A 21111-nucleotide genomic window follows, 5' to 3' on the forward strand; every position below is an offset into this window, starting at 1 on the left:
ACTTCTTGTAAGCAAGATACTGTCGTTTTGCAATTTTCATCGTGTAAGGACACAAAGTGAAACCTTCACTTCCTCCCTCTAGGCACCGGTGTAAGATTTGCAGCAACAGTAGCTCCCCCCAGGAAGCTGCCAGGAGCATAGAGGCCTAGGACCATGCAGTCCACCTCCTCCTCCCCTCGACCTGCTGCCAACACAGGCGCAAGGCCTATGGAGAATCCTAAATTTATTTTAAATAAAATACTAGCAAAAGGCATAAATGTAATTTATCACAAAGATCATACAATATGGCATGACATGGGATTTTACCAGGAATGCAAGGCTGGTTCAACATTAAGAAAGCTATCAGCATAATTGACCATATCAATAACAAGACCAACAGAAATCGTAGAATTATCTCAACAGATGTGGGAAAAGCCTTTGAAAAAAATATAGCACCTATTCTAATTAAAAACACTAGAGAACATAGGAATAAATGAAGCTTACCTTAAAATGATAAGTAATATTTATCTAAAGCCATCAGCAAACATTATCTGTAATGGGGTAAGCTAGGAGCCTCCCTAATAAAATCAGAGTGAAGCGATAATGCCCATTATCAGCTTTATTATTATTATTATTGTTACTACAACTATTGCAATATTAAATAATATACTAGAAATGTAAACTATAAGAGAAAAAGAAATTAAAATTAGAATGGGCAATGAGGAAACAAAACTATCACTCTTTGCAGATAATATGATGTTATACTTAGGAAATTCTAAAGAATCAACTGAAAATCTACTTGAAATTATTAACAACTTTAGCAAAGTGGCAGGAAACAAAATAAACCCACGTAAATCACCAGCATTTCTTTTTATCAGCATCAAAGTCCAGCAGGAAGAGTTAGAAAAAGAAATTCCACTTAAAATAACCATAAACAACATAAAATACTTGGGAGTCTACCTGTGAAGACAAACCCAGGAACTATATGACTACAACTAGCAAACTGAACATATTAATTGACATCTCAAAGCAAACATGCCCCAAACTGAGCTCATTATCTTTCCTACTAAACCTTCCTACTTCCTCCTTTCCCTGTTACTGTAGAGAGCAACACCATCTTTCTCATCCCTCAAGTTTGCAACCTAAGAATCATCCTCAATTCCTGTAAAGCCAAGCATGAACAGCTCTTCAGAGGACTGCTGCTGTGAACAGCTTTCAAGGTTCTGATTACCTAGGATAGTGAACTCTCTTTCAACTCCAGGCACTTTCTGTGGCTGTACCCCCATGCCTGGAATGTTTTTCCTTATCACCTATGCCTACTTGTTTCTTCTGATTTTCAAGGAGTCATTTTCTTCTTTTAAGATTCTGGATCTTTTTTTCTATTAGACTGCCTTTCTCCTTTCTTTTCACAATCTTCTTGTTTTTCTTGGATTGTCCTTTTTTTTTTTTTTTTTTTAGTTTTTCCTTAATCTCTTTCATTTGATTTTTAAAGTCTTTTTTAAGTTCTTCTGTGAATTCTTTTTGAGCAGGTGACTATTTGACATTAACTCTTGAGGGTAGAAGAGGATTCCTTTGTTTCCCTGTCCTCCTCTCAAAATGAACCCTGGTCTTCTCTAATACCATAGTAAATCTCTATGGTTGGATTCTTTCTTCTTTGCCTGTGCAATTTTTTTTATCTGCAGCAGCTTAATTTTTATAATCTCTGGGGTTTAGGGGATGGTGACTCTGTCCTCAGATCCTCCTTTTTCAGTTTTTCCCTCTGTCCTGGAACCAAAACCAAGACCTCCAGCCTCCTGTAAGTGCCAGTGAAATCCCAGTCCCACTGCTTTTTAAAAAATTATTAGTATTTCATTTTCCCCAGTTACATGTAAGAACAATTTTTAATATTTGTTTTTAAAATTTTGAGTTCCAAATTCTCTCCCTTCCTCCTTCACCCCCCATGGAGAAGCCAAGCAATTCCATATAGGTTATATATGTGCAAGCATGCAAAACATATCCATAATAGTCATGTTGTAAAAGAAAACATTGACCAAAAAAAACCTCAAGAAAAATAAAGTTAAAAAAAAAGTATGCTTCAGTCTGTACTCAGACACCAATTCTTTCTCTGAGGATGAATAACATTCTTCATCCTAAGTCCTTCAGAGTTGTCATGGATTGTTGTATTGCTAAGAATAGTTGAATCATTCACAATTGATCAGATGATATTGCTGCTACTTTATACCCAGTACATTTCACTTTGCATCAACCCATGCAAGTCTTTCCAGGTTTTTCCCAAGACAATCTTCATCATCATTTCCTATTGTACGATAGTGTTCCATCATAATTACATATCACAACTTGTTCAGCCATTCCCCAACTGATGTGCATCCCCTCAATTTCTAATTCCTTATCCCCAGAAAAGAGCTGCTATAAATATTTTTGTACATATAGGTCCTTTTCCTTTTTGCTTTTATCTCTTTTGGGATATAGACCTAGTAGTGGTATTACTAGGTCAAAGGCAATGCATGGTTTTATAGCCCTTTAGGCATCTGGCCCCACTGCTTTTGCACTCACCTTGCATGTGCTGATTTCTTCTTGCCCCTCATGTACCTCTGTAGCACAGCTGGGTCTGGCATTCCTTGTCAGCAGAGGTTCCCTTGATCTTCCCTGACCTAGATGCCCAACACCCCACACTGGCAAGGTGAGAGAAGGGAGAAGGGGGGTGAAGGTGGGGATAAAAGTTCCTATAGCTTGGGTGGAGGCTGCCTCCCAACCCAGCTAATCTTAGGGCTTGCCCCTTGTTGTTTAAGCAGACCTAGGACCTGGCCTGGAGGTATTTACTCTTCACATTCATGCTGGGACTTTTCTTCAGATCTTCTCCAATTGTCCCAGGAGGACCCCTTTTCTGGCCCTACTCTCATTTATTTTTACTTCGATGTGTTTGCCCTGAGGTTCTATTTCATTCCTTTTGTGGTGGAAATCTTGTGAGCTTGGAATTTTCTGTCCTACTCTTCCATCTTCCCAGAATCTTCTCTGAATTTCTTAATCTTTAAATGAGATATTTTTAAAGAGGCTTTCAAAGTAAATAGCATTACAGTCTAAAGGTGGATGTCTTTCAGAGCTTTGGGCAATTTGGGTGAGGAGGCAAGAATTTGAATCAGAAAAAGTGGTGATTGTTTCCTTCCCCAGGACAGGAGACTAGGATGGAAACTTGATGAAATGGTGCCCCCTCTATATGTTTGAACAAGAGGACACAGGTAAGATGGAACAGCACTTCTCCTCTTCCTGTAGAAAGTTGGAGATGAGACAGGAAATAGATGGGGTATTAGATGAGAGAGGTGCTCACCTCTCCACTTCATTTTCCCACTGGAGGCTGAAGATCAGGCAGGAGATGTGTGTGACAAGGTGGAAGACATTTGCCTCTTCCTCCCCCTCTCACAGGAGACTGTAGTTCTAACATGAGACATGCATAGAGATACTTGTATAGATTCAATCACAAAATGTTCCTTAAAGAAATAGAGCCATAAACCAAAATCAAGTCAAAATGGATACATGACTTAGAAATAAAGGCTGATATTATAAGCAAGCTGGGAGAGCAAGGAATAGTTTACCTGTCAGATCAATGGAGAACAGAAGAATTTATGACCAAACAAGAGACAGAAAACACAACGGAATGCAAAATGGCTAATTTTGGTTACATTAAATTGAAAAGTTTTTGCACAAACAAAGCCAATGCAACCAAAATTAGGAGATCAGCAGAAAATTGGGAAAGAATTTTTTACAACCAGTGTCTCTGATAAAGACCTCATTTCTAAAACACGCAGAGAGAACTACGTCATATTTATAAGAAAATAAGTCATTCCCCAATTGATTAATAGTCAAAGGATATGAACAGGCAGTTTTCAGATGAAGAAACTAAAGCTATCTATAATCACATGAAAAAATGTTCTAAATCACTATTGATTAGAGAAATACAAATAAAAATAACTCTTAGGTACCATATCACACCTATCAGGTTGGCTAACATGACAAAACAGGAAAATGATAAATGCTGGTGAAGATGTGGGAAAATTGGAACACTACTCCACTGTTGGTGGAGTTGTGAACTGATCCAACCATTCGGGAGAGCAATTCTGAACTATCCCCAAAGGGCTATCAAAATGTGTATACCCAGGGTTGGCTAGATGGTGCAATGAATAGAGCACCGGCCCTGGAGTCAGGAAGACCTGAGTTCAAATATGGCCTCAGACGCTTGACATGCTTTACTAGCTGTGTGACTTTGGGCAAGTCACTTTACCCCAATTGCCCTCCAAAAAAAAAAAGCAAAAAAAATGTGTATACATTTTGACTCAGCAATATCACTTCTAGGGTCATGTCCCAAAAAGATCATAAAAACAGGAAAATGACCCACATGTACAAAAATATTTATAGTAGCTTTTTTTGTGGTGGCTAAGAATTGCAAATTGAAAGGATGCCCATCAATTGGGGAATGACTGAACAAGTTGTCGAATGTGAACATATTGGAATACTGCTGTGCTATAAGAAATTATGAGCAGCTGGACTTTCAGAAAAACCTGGAAAGACTTATATGATCTGATTCTGAGAGAAGCAAGCAGAACCAAGATAACATTGTAGACAGTTACAGCCACATTGTGCAATGACCAACTTTGATAGATTTGGCTCTTCTCAGAAAATGTAAATCTCAAAAGCTTATGGAAACAAATGCTGAAAGCTAAAAAATAATTAATTTTTTAAAAGAAATAGATGAAAACTTAAATAGCCAGAGGAATATTAAGTACACATGGCTGGGTCATGTCAATATAATAAAAATGACAATAACACTAAAGCTAATTCACAATTTTAATTCTATGTCAGTCAAAGAATCAATGGGATACTTTGTAGGATTCAAAATAATATCAAATTGATATGAAGGGATAAATTATCTAAAATGTCAAATGACATAATGAAAAAAGGAAGAAATGATGTACATTTTAAGATCATAGTTATTAAAAATGTAAAATTCCTAGAGTTTCAGAAGCCAATGTAGACCCTCTTTCTCATAATCTCTCTTTGAAGCAACATTTCCAAACATGCAAACATTAATTTTTTTTAAAGTACTTGTAATATACCTTGAATCTCACCACTTTAGGATCTTAGTGAAGAAACTATTAAGAGTGCTTCCAATTAATGTGAAACAGGAATGTAGAACTCCACTGAGAAAATTACTGATTGTCTTATGTTTACTTGGGCTGGGAAAAAAAATGTAAAGGTGATACTTTGATGGGTCTTTTGTTAGTACTACCTCCAGTAGTACATATTGAAATGCATCCATTCCTTTTCATCTTTTGCAACTGTTGTCCATATCCTCCAGGAAATATTCTACAGGAGATGCACTTACTTGTCAGGGCATAAGTGCTGGACTGGCTACAAAAAAAAAAAGTATGGACTCAACTCCCAGAATCCCCATATTTCCCCACCTCTCTCTCCAGAACTTCTCAAATTCACAAAGTTGGAGCCTGTAGATTAATCTCATTCACCTAAAATAAAAGAACAATGTTGAAGTAAAGGACTGAGGTAATTTTCACAGGGTCACATATTTATGTCAGAGGAAGGCAAACTACAATCTTTTGAAGACAACTCCAGTTCCAGTTCTGCAATTGTAGTCAATAAAAGAGACAGACTAGATCCAGTTTACATAATGTCTATACATGCTCCATAGTCTCCAAAGTACTTCTACTATCTTTCACCATACTTTCTCAGAAGCAGGCTTCCTAACCATTTCTCCATGGGGAGTGGCATCAGTAAGGCTTTGTGCACGTGTCAATCTCCCATCCCCATTATAATAAAAAAAAGAAAAAGAAATAGAATTACTTCCAACTAGTCTAGAGCTACACAAAAGATGACCAGAAGCCAATGTAGGCAGATAGTAAAGTTCAGGTAAACACAGGACCCATTCCATCATGACAGAAGAGTTGTACCAGGATCATCACCATAAATTCCCCCAAATGAATTTAAAGTCAGTTAGCATACTGAACAGGAATGTGGAGCAATAATTTAAGAAAAATTGGATTTCCTCCCAAATGAAAACATAGAGAAATGTCATAACCCAAACCTAGAGCTTCCAGGTAAAAAAAAAATACTACAAGTCATGAGGAATAAAGAGGAATCAATATTTCTAGTACCAGGGAGATCTTAGTGGGATATAAGATTTGGCAGCTATGAAGAAGAGGTCAACTTAGAATGATAAAGCAAAAAAGAAAAATAGGTTTACAATCAAGAAAATTTACCTAGCAAAACTGAGTGTAATCCTACTGGTGGAAAATGGATGTTTAATGAAATAGAGGACTCTTAGTATAGACCTCAAATGAATATCAGCACAAAAACTTAGAAAATATTGGCAAAGAGGCTATAACATGATGACCAGGTTGGATTTATACCAGGAATGCAATGTTGGTTCAGTATTATGAAAATTAAAAACATAATAGAACATATGAATAACAAGAAAAATAGAATCATTGATAGATGTAGAAAAAGTTTTGTATCCATTCACATAAAATAAAAAACAAATTATAAAATAAAGGAATAAATGAAACTTTCCTTAATATGGTAAATACTATCTACCTAAAGCCAAAAGTCAATATTCTGTGTAATGGAGGAAAACTAAAGATCATTCCTATAAAGTCAAGTATTATTTGGTATAGTGCTAGAAATACTAGCTATAGCAAAAAAAAAAAAGGGGGGGGGGAATGGAAATTTCAAGGAAAAAAATTCAAGGAAAAAATTGAAGGAATAAGCACATCTAAGGAAGAAATAAAATGATCTCTTTTTTCCAGATGATATAATTGTTTACATAGAGATCACTAGAGAGTAAACTAAAAATTAGTTGAAACAATTGCTTCAGCAGAGTTGCAGAATGGAAATAAATCCAAATAAATCATCATTTCTGTATGTTACCAATAAAACTCATCAGGAATATACAAGAGACATTTCATTCAAGATAACTAGAGAAGGAATAAAATATTTGTGAACATACCTATCAAGACACCTGCAGAAATGACATGAATTTAAGCATAAAGCACTCTTTACAAAATAAAAGACAGGTGTATTAGGGTCTTTGTTTAATTGAAGAAATATTAATTATATATGATTAGGCAAAGCCAATATAATAAAAATGACAATACTACTAAAATTTATTTATTTATTAAATGCCATCCCAATAAAAGAAGTCAAAGATTACTTTCTAGAACTGGAAAAATATATTTTTTAATTCATTTGTGGGAACAAAAAGTAAAAAACATCAAGGGAAATAATGAATAAATGTGGCAAGGAAGGATATCCAGCAGTACTGAATTTCAAATGAAACTAAAAAGGATAATCATCAAAATAATTTAGTATTAATTTTCAAAAATAAGAGATCAATGAAGAGACACCATACAGAAGAAATTTAATCTGGTATGCTGATGTTCTCTAAACTCAATGACTGCAGCTATTCATATAAAGGTTCATTTTTTGACAAAACCTGCTGGGGAAACTAGAACATACTGTGGCAGAAACTGTTTGGTCAGTTGTCCTTTCTTCCCAAAGAGGACCAAAATCTCATCACTATGTTGGACTCAAGGTAAAGTGTGTCCAACTGTGCCTGATGAGACCAATACAAGCTTGGAAGGCTCTTCCTTGGTAGAGCACCAATAGCTCATGCACAAATAGTTTATAGAACATTTGGGGTGGATATGGCTCTAAATCTGTGCATCTCACGTTTCTTCTGAACTACTGTAATTCTGCTTCACTATTAGAGTACAGTGCCTTCTTTAACGTGCATGTACAATGCAGGGAAGTCCTGTGCAGTATCTCCCATGTCATGCAATACATTAAAAAAGTCTTCAGAGAAACCTTGAGAGTTTCCTTGTATTGCTTCTTCTGACCACCTGTGAATGCCTTCCTTGAGTGAGTTCTCCATAAAATAGTCTGTTAGGCAAACATACATTTGGCATTCGAACAATGTGGCCAGACCATCAGAGTTGTACTCTCTACAGTCAACTTGGAATGCTTGGCAGTTTAGCTCTAGGAAGGACCTCAAGTGTCTTGTACCTTACCTTGCCAAATGATCTTTGGAATTTTTCTAAGGCAATTCAAATGGAAGGTATTCAGTTTCTTGGCATGATGCTAGTATACCTCATCTCTCCAGCACTTTCCTTCTGAGACCTAGCTCCAGCAACGTGTGCATCAACCTCATCATCTATGTGTACATCCCTGGAAAGCATACTGCCAAAGTGTACTTATCAATAGCACTCAAAATCTCTCCAGTTACTGTAGTCAATGCTGTCACATATGAATAGTATGTTGGCTGGTGGAGAACCTATGTTTTCTTGTTGGGCCAAAATTAGTACAAGTAACAGAGAATTTGACCATATTTTTTGTTGCATCTCAGCTTCAGAGGTTGCGTTGAGTGCACAATCATCTATGAACAAAATGCCATGTGCCAACTTTCCCTCCTTTCTTTATCTTTCCTTGTAGCATTTTCAAGTTAAATAATTTATCATCAGTGCAGTACCTGACCTTGATACTGTTTTCATTCTCACTGAATGACAACTTTGCTGAAAAGCATGCAAGCAAGCACACAGCTTTGTTTCACTCCATCGATGACAAGGAAAATGCAAGAGCATCATTCATTATTCAGCACCTGGGCAAGCATGCCATCATGAAATTGACATGCAATACTGATAAACTTCTCTAGGCAACCAAATTTTGTCATGATCTTTCATAAGCCCTCATGACTGACAGTATCAAAGGCCTCGATCAGATAGACAAATGTGTACAGACCTCTGTTCTGCTCGTTGCATTATAAGCTTGTCCTTTCAGGCACACTGACAATGAGGGTTTCCAGGTCTTCATAAAATTTTTCTTTTACTTCATCAGGGTTTGTCATGGTGGGAGCATAGGCATTGATGATGGTGGCATGGAGCTTTCCTACACATGGCAATCACAACATCATGAGCCTGTCATTCATTTCTTTTGGTAGGCATACAAGCTTGTTGACTAGATTAGTTTTGATTGCAAAACCTACACCAGCTTCATGGCACTGTGTTTCATTGCAACCACTCCAGAAAAACACATATCCATCTCAGACTTCAGTAAGCTGGTCATTATTTATCAGCCTTGTTTCACTCAGGACTCCTATTTGGGTGTGATACCTGCTGAGTTCTGTCACAACAAAAGCTATTTATCTTTCAGGTTTATTGGATTTCATGTTGTCCATAAGCATGCATACATTTCACACACTGATTATGAGTGGAATCATCTTTGAAGAAGTTTTTGTACATTTTTTTGTGTGTGTTTCAACCACAGAGTAGGATTCCCACTCACCACAGTGAGTTGTCCAGGGTTAGGTAAAGTGTACAATTTTTAGGGTACCTTTTCTAGTCCCTTACTTATAGCAAGAGGTGAGTAGTGCAATCCTTAAAAGGCTGCTCAAACACTCGATGGCTTCCAAATCTCCCAGCTGCTTCCAGTAAGAAGACAACCTTATGGCCTGGGACCCCTGTACGCAGAGCTGTGATTATAGCTCCCAGTGTATCTGTACCTGCTGCTTCATCACTTGCCTGTTGTCACAAAGCTTTGAGATAGGCTAAAATGGTAAAATGGTATGGGTGATGTCTTTTGATTTGCACATAAGTTGGATTTAAGTGAAGCAGAGTTGTACAAAGTCTTGTGCATACTCTCTTCCAGGGTAATCAAAGTTCAATAGCAAGACAAAATCAAGATGACTGGTGATGCTCAGGATGACCTTGGTACCTTAGTTGTCTAATCAAGCTCTAAGTGCTCCACAGTGCCTTCTTCAAGAGCCTTTATGGCTATTTGAGCAAATTGTTCTTATTTACTCATTCTACCAGGAAAAAATCTTCATATGCTTGGGGTAGACACCCTCTTTCTGACCAAAAGGTTTGAAAGCCTTTGGTTACCCTCAACCTGGTTTAACCCATCTGTCAAAACAGTTTACCAAGATGTGACCACTGCACTTGCTACAGCTTCATGGAGCCACACATGAGAACTGGGTGACACCAAAAGGTACAAAACAGCCCTGAAAAGGCCACGGCATCCCTCACACCAGAGGCACTAGTATTCCCCAAACACAGCCTGTACCCCATACAGAAATCAGATATAAACCAATACCTAACACGGTATGCCAAAATAAGCTCAAAATAGATATATGACTTAGATATATATGATATATATATATATATACATTAGGTTATGTCATAAACAAATTAAAGGATCAAAGAAAAATTAACTTTCAGATCTATGGACATGAATAAATTTTTAAACCAAACAAGGGAAAGAGATTACAGCAGATAAAATGGATAGTTTTGATTACATAATTTTTTTGCACAAAAGATCTCATTTCCAAGACAAATATTTTAAGAATAAGAGCCATTTCCTAATTGATAAGGAAGGAAACAAGCATTTTTTAAGCACCTAACATATGCCAGGTACAATGCTAAGCACTTTACAAATACTACTTCATTTGATCCTCACAACAACTCTGGGAAGAAGACACTACTATTATCCCTGTTCTACAGTTGAAGAAACTGAAGCAGAGAGAGGTTAAGTGACTTGCTCAGGGTTACAAAGTAGTAAGTTTCAGGGGGCCAGATTTGAATTTAGGTTTTCCTGAATCCAGGCGCAATGCTCTATCCACTGCAGTGACTTCATCTAATAAATGGTCAACGTATATCAGCAGTCACTTTTCAATGAAGAAATCCAATATATGAAAAAGCCATGTGAAAAAAATGCTCTACATCACTAATAAACAGAGAAAGCAAATTAAAGCAATTCTGAGGTTTCACTCTTACTACTCAGACTTACAAAGATGAAAATCAAGGAAAATGCTAGTGGAGTTGTGAATTGGTGCTGTTATTCAGGAAAGTAATTTGGAACTCTCCCTTAGTAGTCCCACTACAAAATCTGTATCCTAGTTATCTAAGCAAAAAGACACAGGCAGAAAACATTTATAGGAGCTCTCTATGTGTGTGCAGTTTACTGTTGTCTGAATTTGGGATTTCTTACTTACTTTATGTTCATTAATTATTTGGTTCTGTCTTGTGAAATGGGAGCGTAGAGTGGGGTTAAGATTTTGCCCCTTATTTTGGATGTTTGATTACTTTTTTATGTCTATTAAGTTTTTGTATTTTTAAAAAAGGCCTTGCTTAAAGACAATGCCACTTGTTTGCCTTTTAGAATTAATATAAAAGGAAAAGAAAAAATCTGAAAGTTCCTTAATTAATTTAATCATATTCCTTTTTTGTCTCATTTCAGTCCTTAATATTCCTTGTCCGAGACTGGAGTTTCCCATATGAATTTTCCTACGGAGCTGATGGTGGTGCAAAATTCTTAGAAAAACGACTTAAGGTTTGTTAGATGCCTGTTTGCATCAAGCTTTGTCAGTGATTGTTAAGCTAGCATTATAACTTTGATATAGTCCTTTATTTAATATTAATATAATGCAATGAAACCTCATCTACATGCATATATATATATCATATATATATATGTATATATATATATATATATGCACACACACATAATTCGTGTTATTTTTCAAAATACTTTCATGTTCTTGTGTACTTGTTTTCAGGGCTTATTTACACTCAGTGTTTAGTCAGTTTGCTTTTGTTGCAAATGTTCCACTTAGCCTCTTCCATTTCCTTAGACATAGAACCCATATATACTTTATTTCAAGTACTCTTAAATACTCAGATGAGTCTGTGATTTCATTCATTTGGATGTCCCCTCCAACAATGCAGATCAACACCCATCCATCATCATCCTTTACGACTCTTTTGCATGTCTTTCCATAAGTTTGCCACAGGGGAGTACACTCAATGTGCTGTAGGCCTTTCTCATTTTCTCTTGATATTTTGAGGATACTAGGAGAGCAAGTAGACTGTCCACCTGTCAATCATTTCTACATAACCAGTCCATATTCCCTTTCTTTTTTTTTTTTTTTTGCTTTTTGGAGGGCAACTGGGATTAAGTAACTTGCCCAAGGTTACACGGCTAGTTTTTTTGTCTGGGTGTTAAGTGTCTGAGGCCGGAACTGAACTCGGGTCCTCCTGACTCCGGGACCGGTGCTTTACTCACTGTGCCACCTAGCCGCCGCCCATATTCCCTTTCTATTATAAATGTCCATGAAGGAATCTTTTACTCTGTTTTTCTCTGAAGTTCCTTATTTATTTTATGTTTCAGCCTACTCATATTATTATACATCTCTCTCTCCATAATATCCATTTTCAGTTCTTAATGATAACAATAGTTAGCACATATATAGCAAGTACTATGTTCCAGGAACTGTGCTAAGCACTTTACAAGTATTACCTCATTTGATCCTCACAAACCTTGGGGAGTAGGTGCTATTATTATCCTCACTTTGCAATTGAGGAAAATGAGGCAAACAGAGATTAAGTGACTTCCTCAACACCACTAACTAGTGTTTGAGGCCAAATTTGAACTCAGGTCTTCCTAATTCCACATACACTGCTTTATCCCTTGTGCCACCTAACCGCCTAACTTCTTAATTGAAACAATGATGGAACAGTAGTATAAAGATTTTTTTAATGGGAATGCTGTATAAAAGACTCTCCTCTTTAAAAAAAAAAATGCAAAACAATTTTTAATTGCTTTTCATGCTTCCTTTTTTTATATATGTCACTACCCCCCAACCTATCTCCCCTCTTTGTCCAAGCAGAAACTCTCTTGTATAACAAGTATTCATAGTAAAGAAAAACAAATCAAGATACTGGGCATATCTAAGAATGCATGTCTGGTTCTAGACCACCTTGCCTCCAAGGGGTACAGAAAACATTTCATCATTGGTTTTTTGAAGTCAAATTCCGAGGTCTTTCAATGTTTTTTACCCCATATCATTTGTTCATCATATAAACTGTGCTGACTTCATTCTGTATCACTTCATATAAGTCCTTCTGTATTTCTCTCAATCTGTCATTCTTCATTTCTTATTGAGCAATATATCATAATTTGTTCAGCCATTCCCCAACTAATGGGCATCTGTTTTGTTTCAGTTTCTTGTCACAATAAAAAGTGATGCTATAGATATTCTTGTATTTCTTCTACTCTATCTCTGACTTCCTTATGGTATATGATTACTAGGAATTTAGCTGGGAAAGGAAGGAAGCCAGGAAAGCCAGGATACCAAAATAAGGAAGGAGAGAATTGAAACTGTAGTCAGGGAATTAGAGAGGCTCGTGTGAGGAAGAGCAAAAGAAGCCAGTGCTCCTGGATCATAGAATGCATGGACATTAATATGAAAGAGAGCAGAAAAGTAAGAAGAGACAAATTTATGAAGAGATTTAGAAGCCAAACAAAAAATATAGGTAATATGGAGCTGCTAAAGTTTATTGAATGGAGGAAAGACATGGTCATACCTAAGATTTGGGAAGATGACTTTGACAGTTGAGTGGAGAATTGGAAAGAGGCTTAAAATGTAATGACTTTGGATTACTAAATTCCTAGTTCAGTGGATCCTACAGTTACAGACTGTCTTCCAGAATAGCTGAACCAAGTCACAGTTCCATCAACAATGCACTAGTGTACCTATCCTCCTACAATCAATCAGTCAACAAACATTTGTTGCCTGCTCTATGCTAGGCACCGTGCTAAGGGCTGGGGATACAAAAAAAGAGGCAAAAGATACTCCCTTCAGTTAAGAAGCTTAAAGTCTAATGGGGAGGACAGAATGCAAACAAATATACATAAAACAAGCTATGCACAGGATAAATAGGAAATCATTAACAGAGAAGGCACTATGACTAAGAAGCTTCGGAGGAGCCTGTAGAAGGTGAGATTTTAGTTGAGACCTGAAGGAGGCCAGGAGGTAAGTAGTTGGACCAAAGAAGGAAGAGCAATCCAGGATAGAACCTTGCACCTCCTTATTTTATGCTTTGTCACAAGTTGTTCCCTTGCCTGGGTTGCTCTCCCTTCTCACCTCCATCTCCTGGCTTCCTGGATTTCCTTATAGATGCAGTTTATATTCCACCTTCTTAAGGAGACCTTTCTCCTCCCCCCTTCCTCATCTTCCCCTAATGTCTTCCAGCTAAGACGATCTTCCATTTACAATGCATATATACGATATGTACAATGTTTGGCATGTTGTCTCCCCCATTAGAATAAAAGTTTCTTGAGTCCTGGAACCATATTTTCAAATTTCTTTATATCCTTAGCAAGGTGCTGGCATCTATATAATAAGCACTTAATCAATGTTTGTTCTTGGCAAACTGTCTATTGAAGTGAGCCTTTCTCTTAACAATTTATATTGATTCTTTATATATCTTGGATATTAGACCTTCATCAGAGAAATCTGAGGTGTAGAAATTTTCCAAATTGATTGTTCCCCTCTCTCCCACTTTTCCTCTTCCTTCATGTGTTCCCCATTAGAATGCAAGCTCCTTATGGGCAGAGATTGTTTGCTTTGCTTGGATTTGTACCCTCCAGGGCTTGGCACAGTGCCAAGCAGAGAGTAACTGCTTAATAAATGTTCTCCAGAGGCCTAACTCGAACTGTACTCATTTTGATGGTGCAGAAACTTTTTAGGTTTATGTAAAAAGTTCAAATCCAGCCTCAGACACGACACACTTACAAGCGATGTGACCTTGGGCGAGTCACTTAACCCCAATTGCCTTGCCTTCCCCTTCCCTCCTCCCCCCAATAACTGCAGATAATATACTTGGACGTCTACCTGCCAAGACTAACCCAGGGACTATATAAACACAATGACGAAATACTTTTCACACAAATAAAGACAGATAGAAATAACTGAAGAAATGTTAATTACTTATGAGTAGGCTGAGCCAATATAATAAAAATTATAATTCTAACCTAAATTACTTCTTCAGTGCCACACCAATCAAATTACCAAGTTCCAAGTGCAAGAAGTCAGCAAATTCTTATGGAGTTGACTTTAACAATTTAAAGATACGATGACATATAATTGTGGTAGAATACCATTATGTTATAAGAAATGACAAGCAAGATGGTTTTAGAAAACCTGGGAAGACTTATGTGAACGGATGCCAAAGGCACAGTGAAATGCAAGGTATATGCTGGCACCAACTAAAACTAGTTCATAAGAGCCAACTTTAAATTTTCATTGTAAGCATTTACACCTTGAAAATCTGCAAAGGCTACAGATAAGGATTTGAGTTAATCGTTTTGTTGATTGTCTAGAATTAAGAAAGTGATGCAGAAAATGTTAATAATGCAAATTAAATTTAAAATGGTGACCTGCATTTTTACCCTGAATTAAATGTCAAGATGGTTTTATTTCAGGTCTCAGGGAACCAGCATGAAGAACTTCAGAATGTCCGAAAGCATATCCATTCCTGTTTCACCAACATATCCTGTTTTCTACTACCTCATCCTGGTCTAAAAGTTGCCACCAACCCAAATTTCAATGGAAAACTCAAAGGTCTGTAGTAATAGGAACATGTTTACAGATGAAAATTTGAATTTCTTTGTAATTTCTACCAACTAGGCAACACAATTAGTTTCACTGCTGCTGACTTCCATTGTAGTTAGGCTTCTTTGAGGGAAATGGTAAGAAATTATAGAATATCTGTGAAAATATGACCCATTGTTAGAGTCTTTATTTATGTAAATCTGATACCAAGTTTTGTTGAAGGTGGATGGCCATGCAAGAATGAAACATATCCTGCATACAGCTAAGAATTAATCATTTTGGTTTTGCATCCAAACTCATTAAGGGAACACTGATACTTACCTAGAGAATGTTACAAAAACTGGCTAATTATTGATCTACACAGAAAAAACATTCTATAAATACTAAGTGCAAACTTCTTGAACCCAAAAAACTAAATTATTGAGAACTGAATTAGAGGAAGATTTTTCTTAGGTAGCATTTCCAAAAGAGCTATTCTTTGATAGAGGCATTATAATATTGTGTCCTAAATTTAAAATTCATGAATCTACAAAGAAAAAAAAGAAAAAATTTATACTATATCTTAGTAACCAATTATAACACCTGTTTATGTGGCAGTTGACAATGGATAAAATAGTAATATTAATAGCTAACATTTACATAGTATTTACTATGTGTTACTAACTATGTACTTTACATATATTATCTTCACAACAATCCTAGGAAGTAGGTGCTATTATTGTCCCCACTTTACAGATGAGAAAACTAAGGAAAACAGAGGTTAAGTGATTTGCCTGTAGTCACATAGCTAATAGTGTCTGAGCCCTGATTTGAACTCCTTGTGCTTTAGCCACTGTGCCAGTAAAAGAATCCTTTCTTAAATTTTTTGCTTGTAACTCCAAAATTTCAACTAAATCATTCTATTCATGTATTTGTTTCCTTATTGCTATAGCCTTTTTTCACTGTGTTAAATGGAATTCAGTGTTGTTCTGTGGCAATGAGCATTTCAGGAAAATGGCTCTAAAAATAATTTCCAAAAAAACACTTGTGACACAACTTGCCAAAGACCTTGGAGCAGGTCTAACCACTATTTTTGCCCTATGCTCATAGACCTTTTTTCACATATACCTCATACCAACTTAGATAGAAGTCAGGCTTCTCCATTATTAGTACCACCCCCTTTAGAAGCATAACTGCCAGGTATCACTCTGGAGCCAAAGTAACTAAACTCTCACTTTATTCCTGAGGTGCTGGTTGACCCTAAAAGGGTATAAACTTTCTTCTACTCCCCATCTTCTTATTCTCTTAAGCTCCCCAGATAAGAATTGAAGTCTGATCACTAGGACAAGATTTAGTTTCCCCTAAATACTGGCTTAGATAACCATTTATAGGTATTAAATAATTATATAAGTATGTAATACAAGTATTTCTGATTGCTCATGAATATTTACAGGAAGCAAAATATAGAAATAGCAGAAGAAAAAAAGTAGAATAAAGAAATAGTTTACATAAAGAACAATGATATCACATGGAGACTTGTGTTAACACAAACTGAGGATAAAAACCTTTCAAAGCTCTCCTCAGTTCTTAATCTTTAAAGTGATGATGGCAACTGTTATCATCAATCTGACTTCTTTTTTTCCATTAGCTATAGTTTTTGCACACTCTCACAAGCAGACATTTTGTCAGCTTCTCAAAGTGTCTGCCATTGTCCTCCTTTATTCACTAACAGTCAGGTTGTGCATTGATCTCTCACAGTCTGTTCTACTATTTTCCCATACTCTTGTGGCAGGCAGAATACTTCTCTGTGTGCTATGTTGTCTTTTTGTTTTTTAAACTCTCTATTGCAAACTGTGTCCCTTTTTCAAAGCTCCCAGGTTTGATCATAGTCTAAGCTCAAAGATCAAAATGTTCCCCCTGAAGTACAAATCCCAGAATGCCAGTCAATTCTTAAACTCTATTACCTCTATATTTTATTTTAATTATAAAAAATCTTGTTTTATTGATAGGCTTTGTTTTCACATTACCTTCATTTCTGAATACATTCATCTCCCTCCCCTACTCCTGTAAGATTGTTTTAAAGTAGTTTAGCAAAACCAATCAACACATCAACCATGTTAATCTGACATTATATGTAATATAACATACATACTCTCTTATCCTTGCAAATGAGGGAGAGAGGTACATTTTCTCAAATCTTCTCTGAGATCAAGCTAGGTCATTATAATTATGTGGCATTCAGTTTTAGTTTTTTGTTTCTTCCTTTTGTATTGTTGCAGTTATAATGATGGGGATGGGATTCGTGCTGAAGCCTGAAAAGGAAAAGACCATGTCTTTGGGACCGGACCCCAAAGCCCCTCAACCCAGATCTCTGGCATTCTTCTGAGGCACCTGGCCCATCCCAGTCAATAATCCTTTTAACTGCCCTTTCATTGTGGCCCTCATTGTCAGTACCTGGCCCACTCCAGGCTACTTGCCACTACTTAATCCCATCTAGACCCCTTTCTCCAGTCAACCCCAAGCTACTTACCACTCCTAGATCCCATCCAGATCTTCCCACAGTCTTTCTGTACAAAAATATTCATCTTATCCTCATCAAATGGGCAGATTCTTAAAATCTGGCCCACTTGCATTGGCATCACAAATACCACAGGTTTACTAGAAATCTTGCCCACCCAACTGGTGTCTTAATAAACCTGCCACTCTGACTGAAAGAAGGCTTGAGTGGTCAAATTCTTTTGAGGCAGACCTTAGCCCTGTACCGTTGCATTTTGGGGTTCCCAGCACCCCTAGACCACATGTGGTTCCCTGACTTGGAAAACTGTTTCTGATGCTGTAGTAATATTTCAAAAACCGTATTTTCATGCATCACACTTTTTTTTTAGCTATTCCCCAACTGATGCTTATTTAGATGCTTTTCTTACAGTTTTTGCTGCCATATATGGGCGCACGCACACACACACATACACACACACAACTACATATATTTTTGGTGCATAAAGGATCTAGCTTTCTATGTTTGACCTATTATAGCCATATCCCATGCCCTAGGATCTCTGGGTCAAAGGATGTAAGTATTTTAAATGGTGACTTTACATATGACAGAAGAAAACAGTTGGTGGGAGTATATTTTATTTTCAATAAGAAGATCCTATTATTTTCACTACCACCTATAAGATGCAAAAACTCTAATGTAAGAGGAGACACCGAGCATTTGTGTAATGACTTCAATAGGTTTGTGTTAAAATACTTTTAAACAGGGAGCTTCCAGGACTAAGGTTTCTTTTGATCAAAAAAAGTAGGGATAATTAAATTATCTTTGTAGGATTTCCTTTATTTTTAAAGGGATTTTAAAGTTTTAATGCTTAAAGTATTAATTAGAATCATCATTCATGCCTTTCATGAATTTTTTTTTAAAAAAGCAAGTTAGAACAGAATAGGTTAGTAAAATAGGTCCTTTTATGAGCTTGTGAACTTACATAATTTCAATATGATAGATTCATGAATTGATGAACAGAAAGCTTTCAAGAGGAGGAATATAAAGGAAAGGTGAAAATCACTTTTTTTTTGGAAGGAGGAAAGAAGGCAGGGCAATTAAGGTTAAATGACTTGCCCAAGGTCACATGGCTAGTAAGTGTTAAGTGTCTGAGGGCTGGATTTTAACTCAGGTCCTCCTGACTCCAGGGCAGGTGCTTTATCCACTGTACCACCTAGCCACCCAAGAAAATCACTTTCAGTTGGGACACTAGCTTTATAGTAAAGTATACTTAATTGTATGCTTATTCACTATTAAGTATTTAAGAATAATGTTCATGAATGAGACTACATTGAAATATTAAAATCATACTTTTCCTTATGAGTTAAATTTTTTAGAAAACCTTCTATAGAAAACTGATCAAAGTGGAGATATACACATTCATATTAATAATGAGATAGTGTTATTTCAAGGAAGAGAGGTTAGCGAATTCCAAAGTATTATTGTGAGATTGGTACCAGTCACATGGATGAACATAATTCACATCATAATTTTAAAACATAAGTTGTTGTCATATAAGTGGACAATAATGTATTTCTATAAGATGTGAGTTAAAGGTAATTGTATAATATAAAAGTGTGGTAAGCAGGTATAAGGGACAAAGTTGTGAAAAATTCAGATCCTAGACTGAGGAAACTGATGATTTTTCTCTAGTCAATCTGGAAAGAACTTCATGTAGGAGCTGGGATTTCAGTTCAACTCAATGAATATTTATTAGTCACCTACCAGTAAAAAGAGATTCTGAAAATACAAAGACAAAAGTAACTGCCCTGGAGGAAGGGCATTCTATTAGAGCTGCTTATTCTATTAGAGTTGCTTTACTTGAGGGAAAGAATGGAGAGGGGGAAAATTGTAACAATGCTATTTAGAGAGCATAAAGCTGGGTGGAGATTGTTTAAATAATGATGAACTTGCTTTTACTTATAGAAATAGATGATGAATTCATTAAGAACCTGAAAATTTTGATCCCCTGGCTACTTAGCCCTGAGAACCTAGATGTTAAAGAAATCAATGGAAATAAAATCACCTGCCGAGGTCTAGTGGAATACTTCAAGGTATTTGTTCCTCAATTCCAAAGAATTTGTATTTCCTTACATTTGATGTACTGATAAATTTTCTTCATAATGTGAAGAATCAAGAGCTGTATTAGTCATAGAGATTAAGAAAGAGAGAATCTGGGGGAATGGGGTAGGGTGGAGAGAAAAGAAAAAAGACTCCTAATGGAAGCCTTCTTTGTGAAACTAAATTTTTAGACATATTCTTAGTGTTGTTTTCTTATTCTTTTTTATTAAGAAAAAAGAATGAATGAATTAAAAATATTTGTTAAATATTCCTGCTCCTTTTCCTTTAATTTTCTTTTACAGAAGCTGAAAGATGAATATAGACCTGGAGGTTGTCATCTTTAACATTTTTCTGAATTTATTCCAAATTTCTCTTTCCCAAATTCAATCTCTGATCTTCATATCTCAAACTCTCAAAAATCAACTTCACAATTTCCCTCTCTTTATTTAACTCAAGTTCTTTCTTACCCTGCTGCTTCTTATAAAAAAGCCAGAAATAGGACTTGATTCAAATCTCTGTTCTGCTACTAATTGGGTGACCTAGGACAAGTCATTTTATCTCTGCAAGCCTGATTAATTCCATTTGCAAAATGAGAGGATTGGCTTAATTAAGCAAATAAATTTTAAAAGAATTAATTGGGTCCTTAGCAATCACCTATTTCAGCCCCCTCATTTTAAAGAGCAGGAAATTGAGGCACAAAAAAAGGGGAAGTGACTCACTCAAGGTCACACAGCGTATAAATAATAGAACTGGGGTTCAAACTCAGATCCTCTAATTCCAAATCCAGCATTCTTTCCAATGCACAATCTTCCAGTTTTAGATCATATGACCCTCATTCACTAAATTAGACATGAGTCACCTCCCTCTTCCCTACCCCCACCCCCAACAAGGAGGTGTTATACTATCAACTCTTATAGAAGAAAACATTCCAGTGGAGTTTGCCTAGAGGTAATAACTGAGGTGGAACGAAGGATGTAATTTAATAGCTGGCAGAACAAAAATAGAAATATATTAAACAATTCTCATTCATTCTATATTTTCAAACATATCTCTAGATTTTGGGGGGAGAGAAGAGATGAAAAAAGATAATCTAGATATGTGATTTCAT

General features: G+C 36.3%; 1 protein-coding gene across 3 annotated transcripts in view; it reads left to right on the forward strand.

Annotated features, from left to right (window-relative positions):
* The window catches only part of ATL1 (atlastin GTPase 1), a 107406-nt gene that overhangs the window by 54001 nt on the left and 32294 nt on the right, over positions 1 to 21111 (forward strand). For all 3 annotated transcript variants that reach the window (XM_069091942.1, XM_069091941.1, XM_069091940.1), the window contains 3 exons: positions 11272 to 11364; positions 15298 to 15436; positions 19869 to 19996. In XM_069091942.1, coding sequence (XP_068948043.1) covers positions 11272 to 11364; positions 15298 to 15436; positions 19869 to 19996 — 360 coding nt within the window. The remainder of the gene's footprint in view (positions 1 to 11271; positions 11365 to 15297; positions 15437 to 19868; positions 19997 to 21111) is intronic.

Source organism: Petaurus breviceps, unplaced genomic scaffold, assembly GCF_028583685.1.
Source record: "Petaurus breviceps papuanus isolate PSGF00001 unplaced genomic scaffold, PetGlider_PUasm1.0 189, whole genome shotgun sequence".
Taxonomy (NCBI): Eukaryota; Metazoa; Chordata; class Mammalia; order Diprotodontia; family Petauridae; genus Petaurus; species Petaurus breviceps.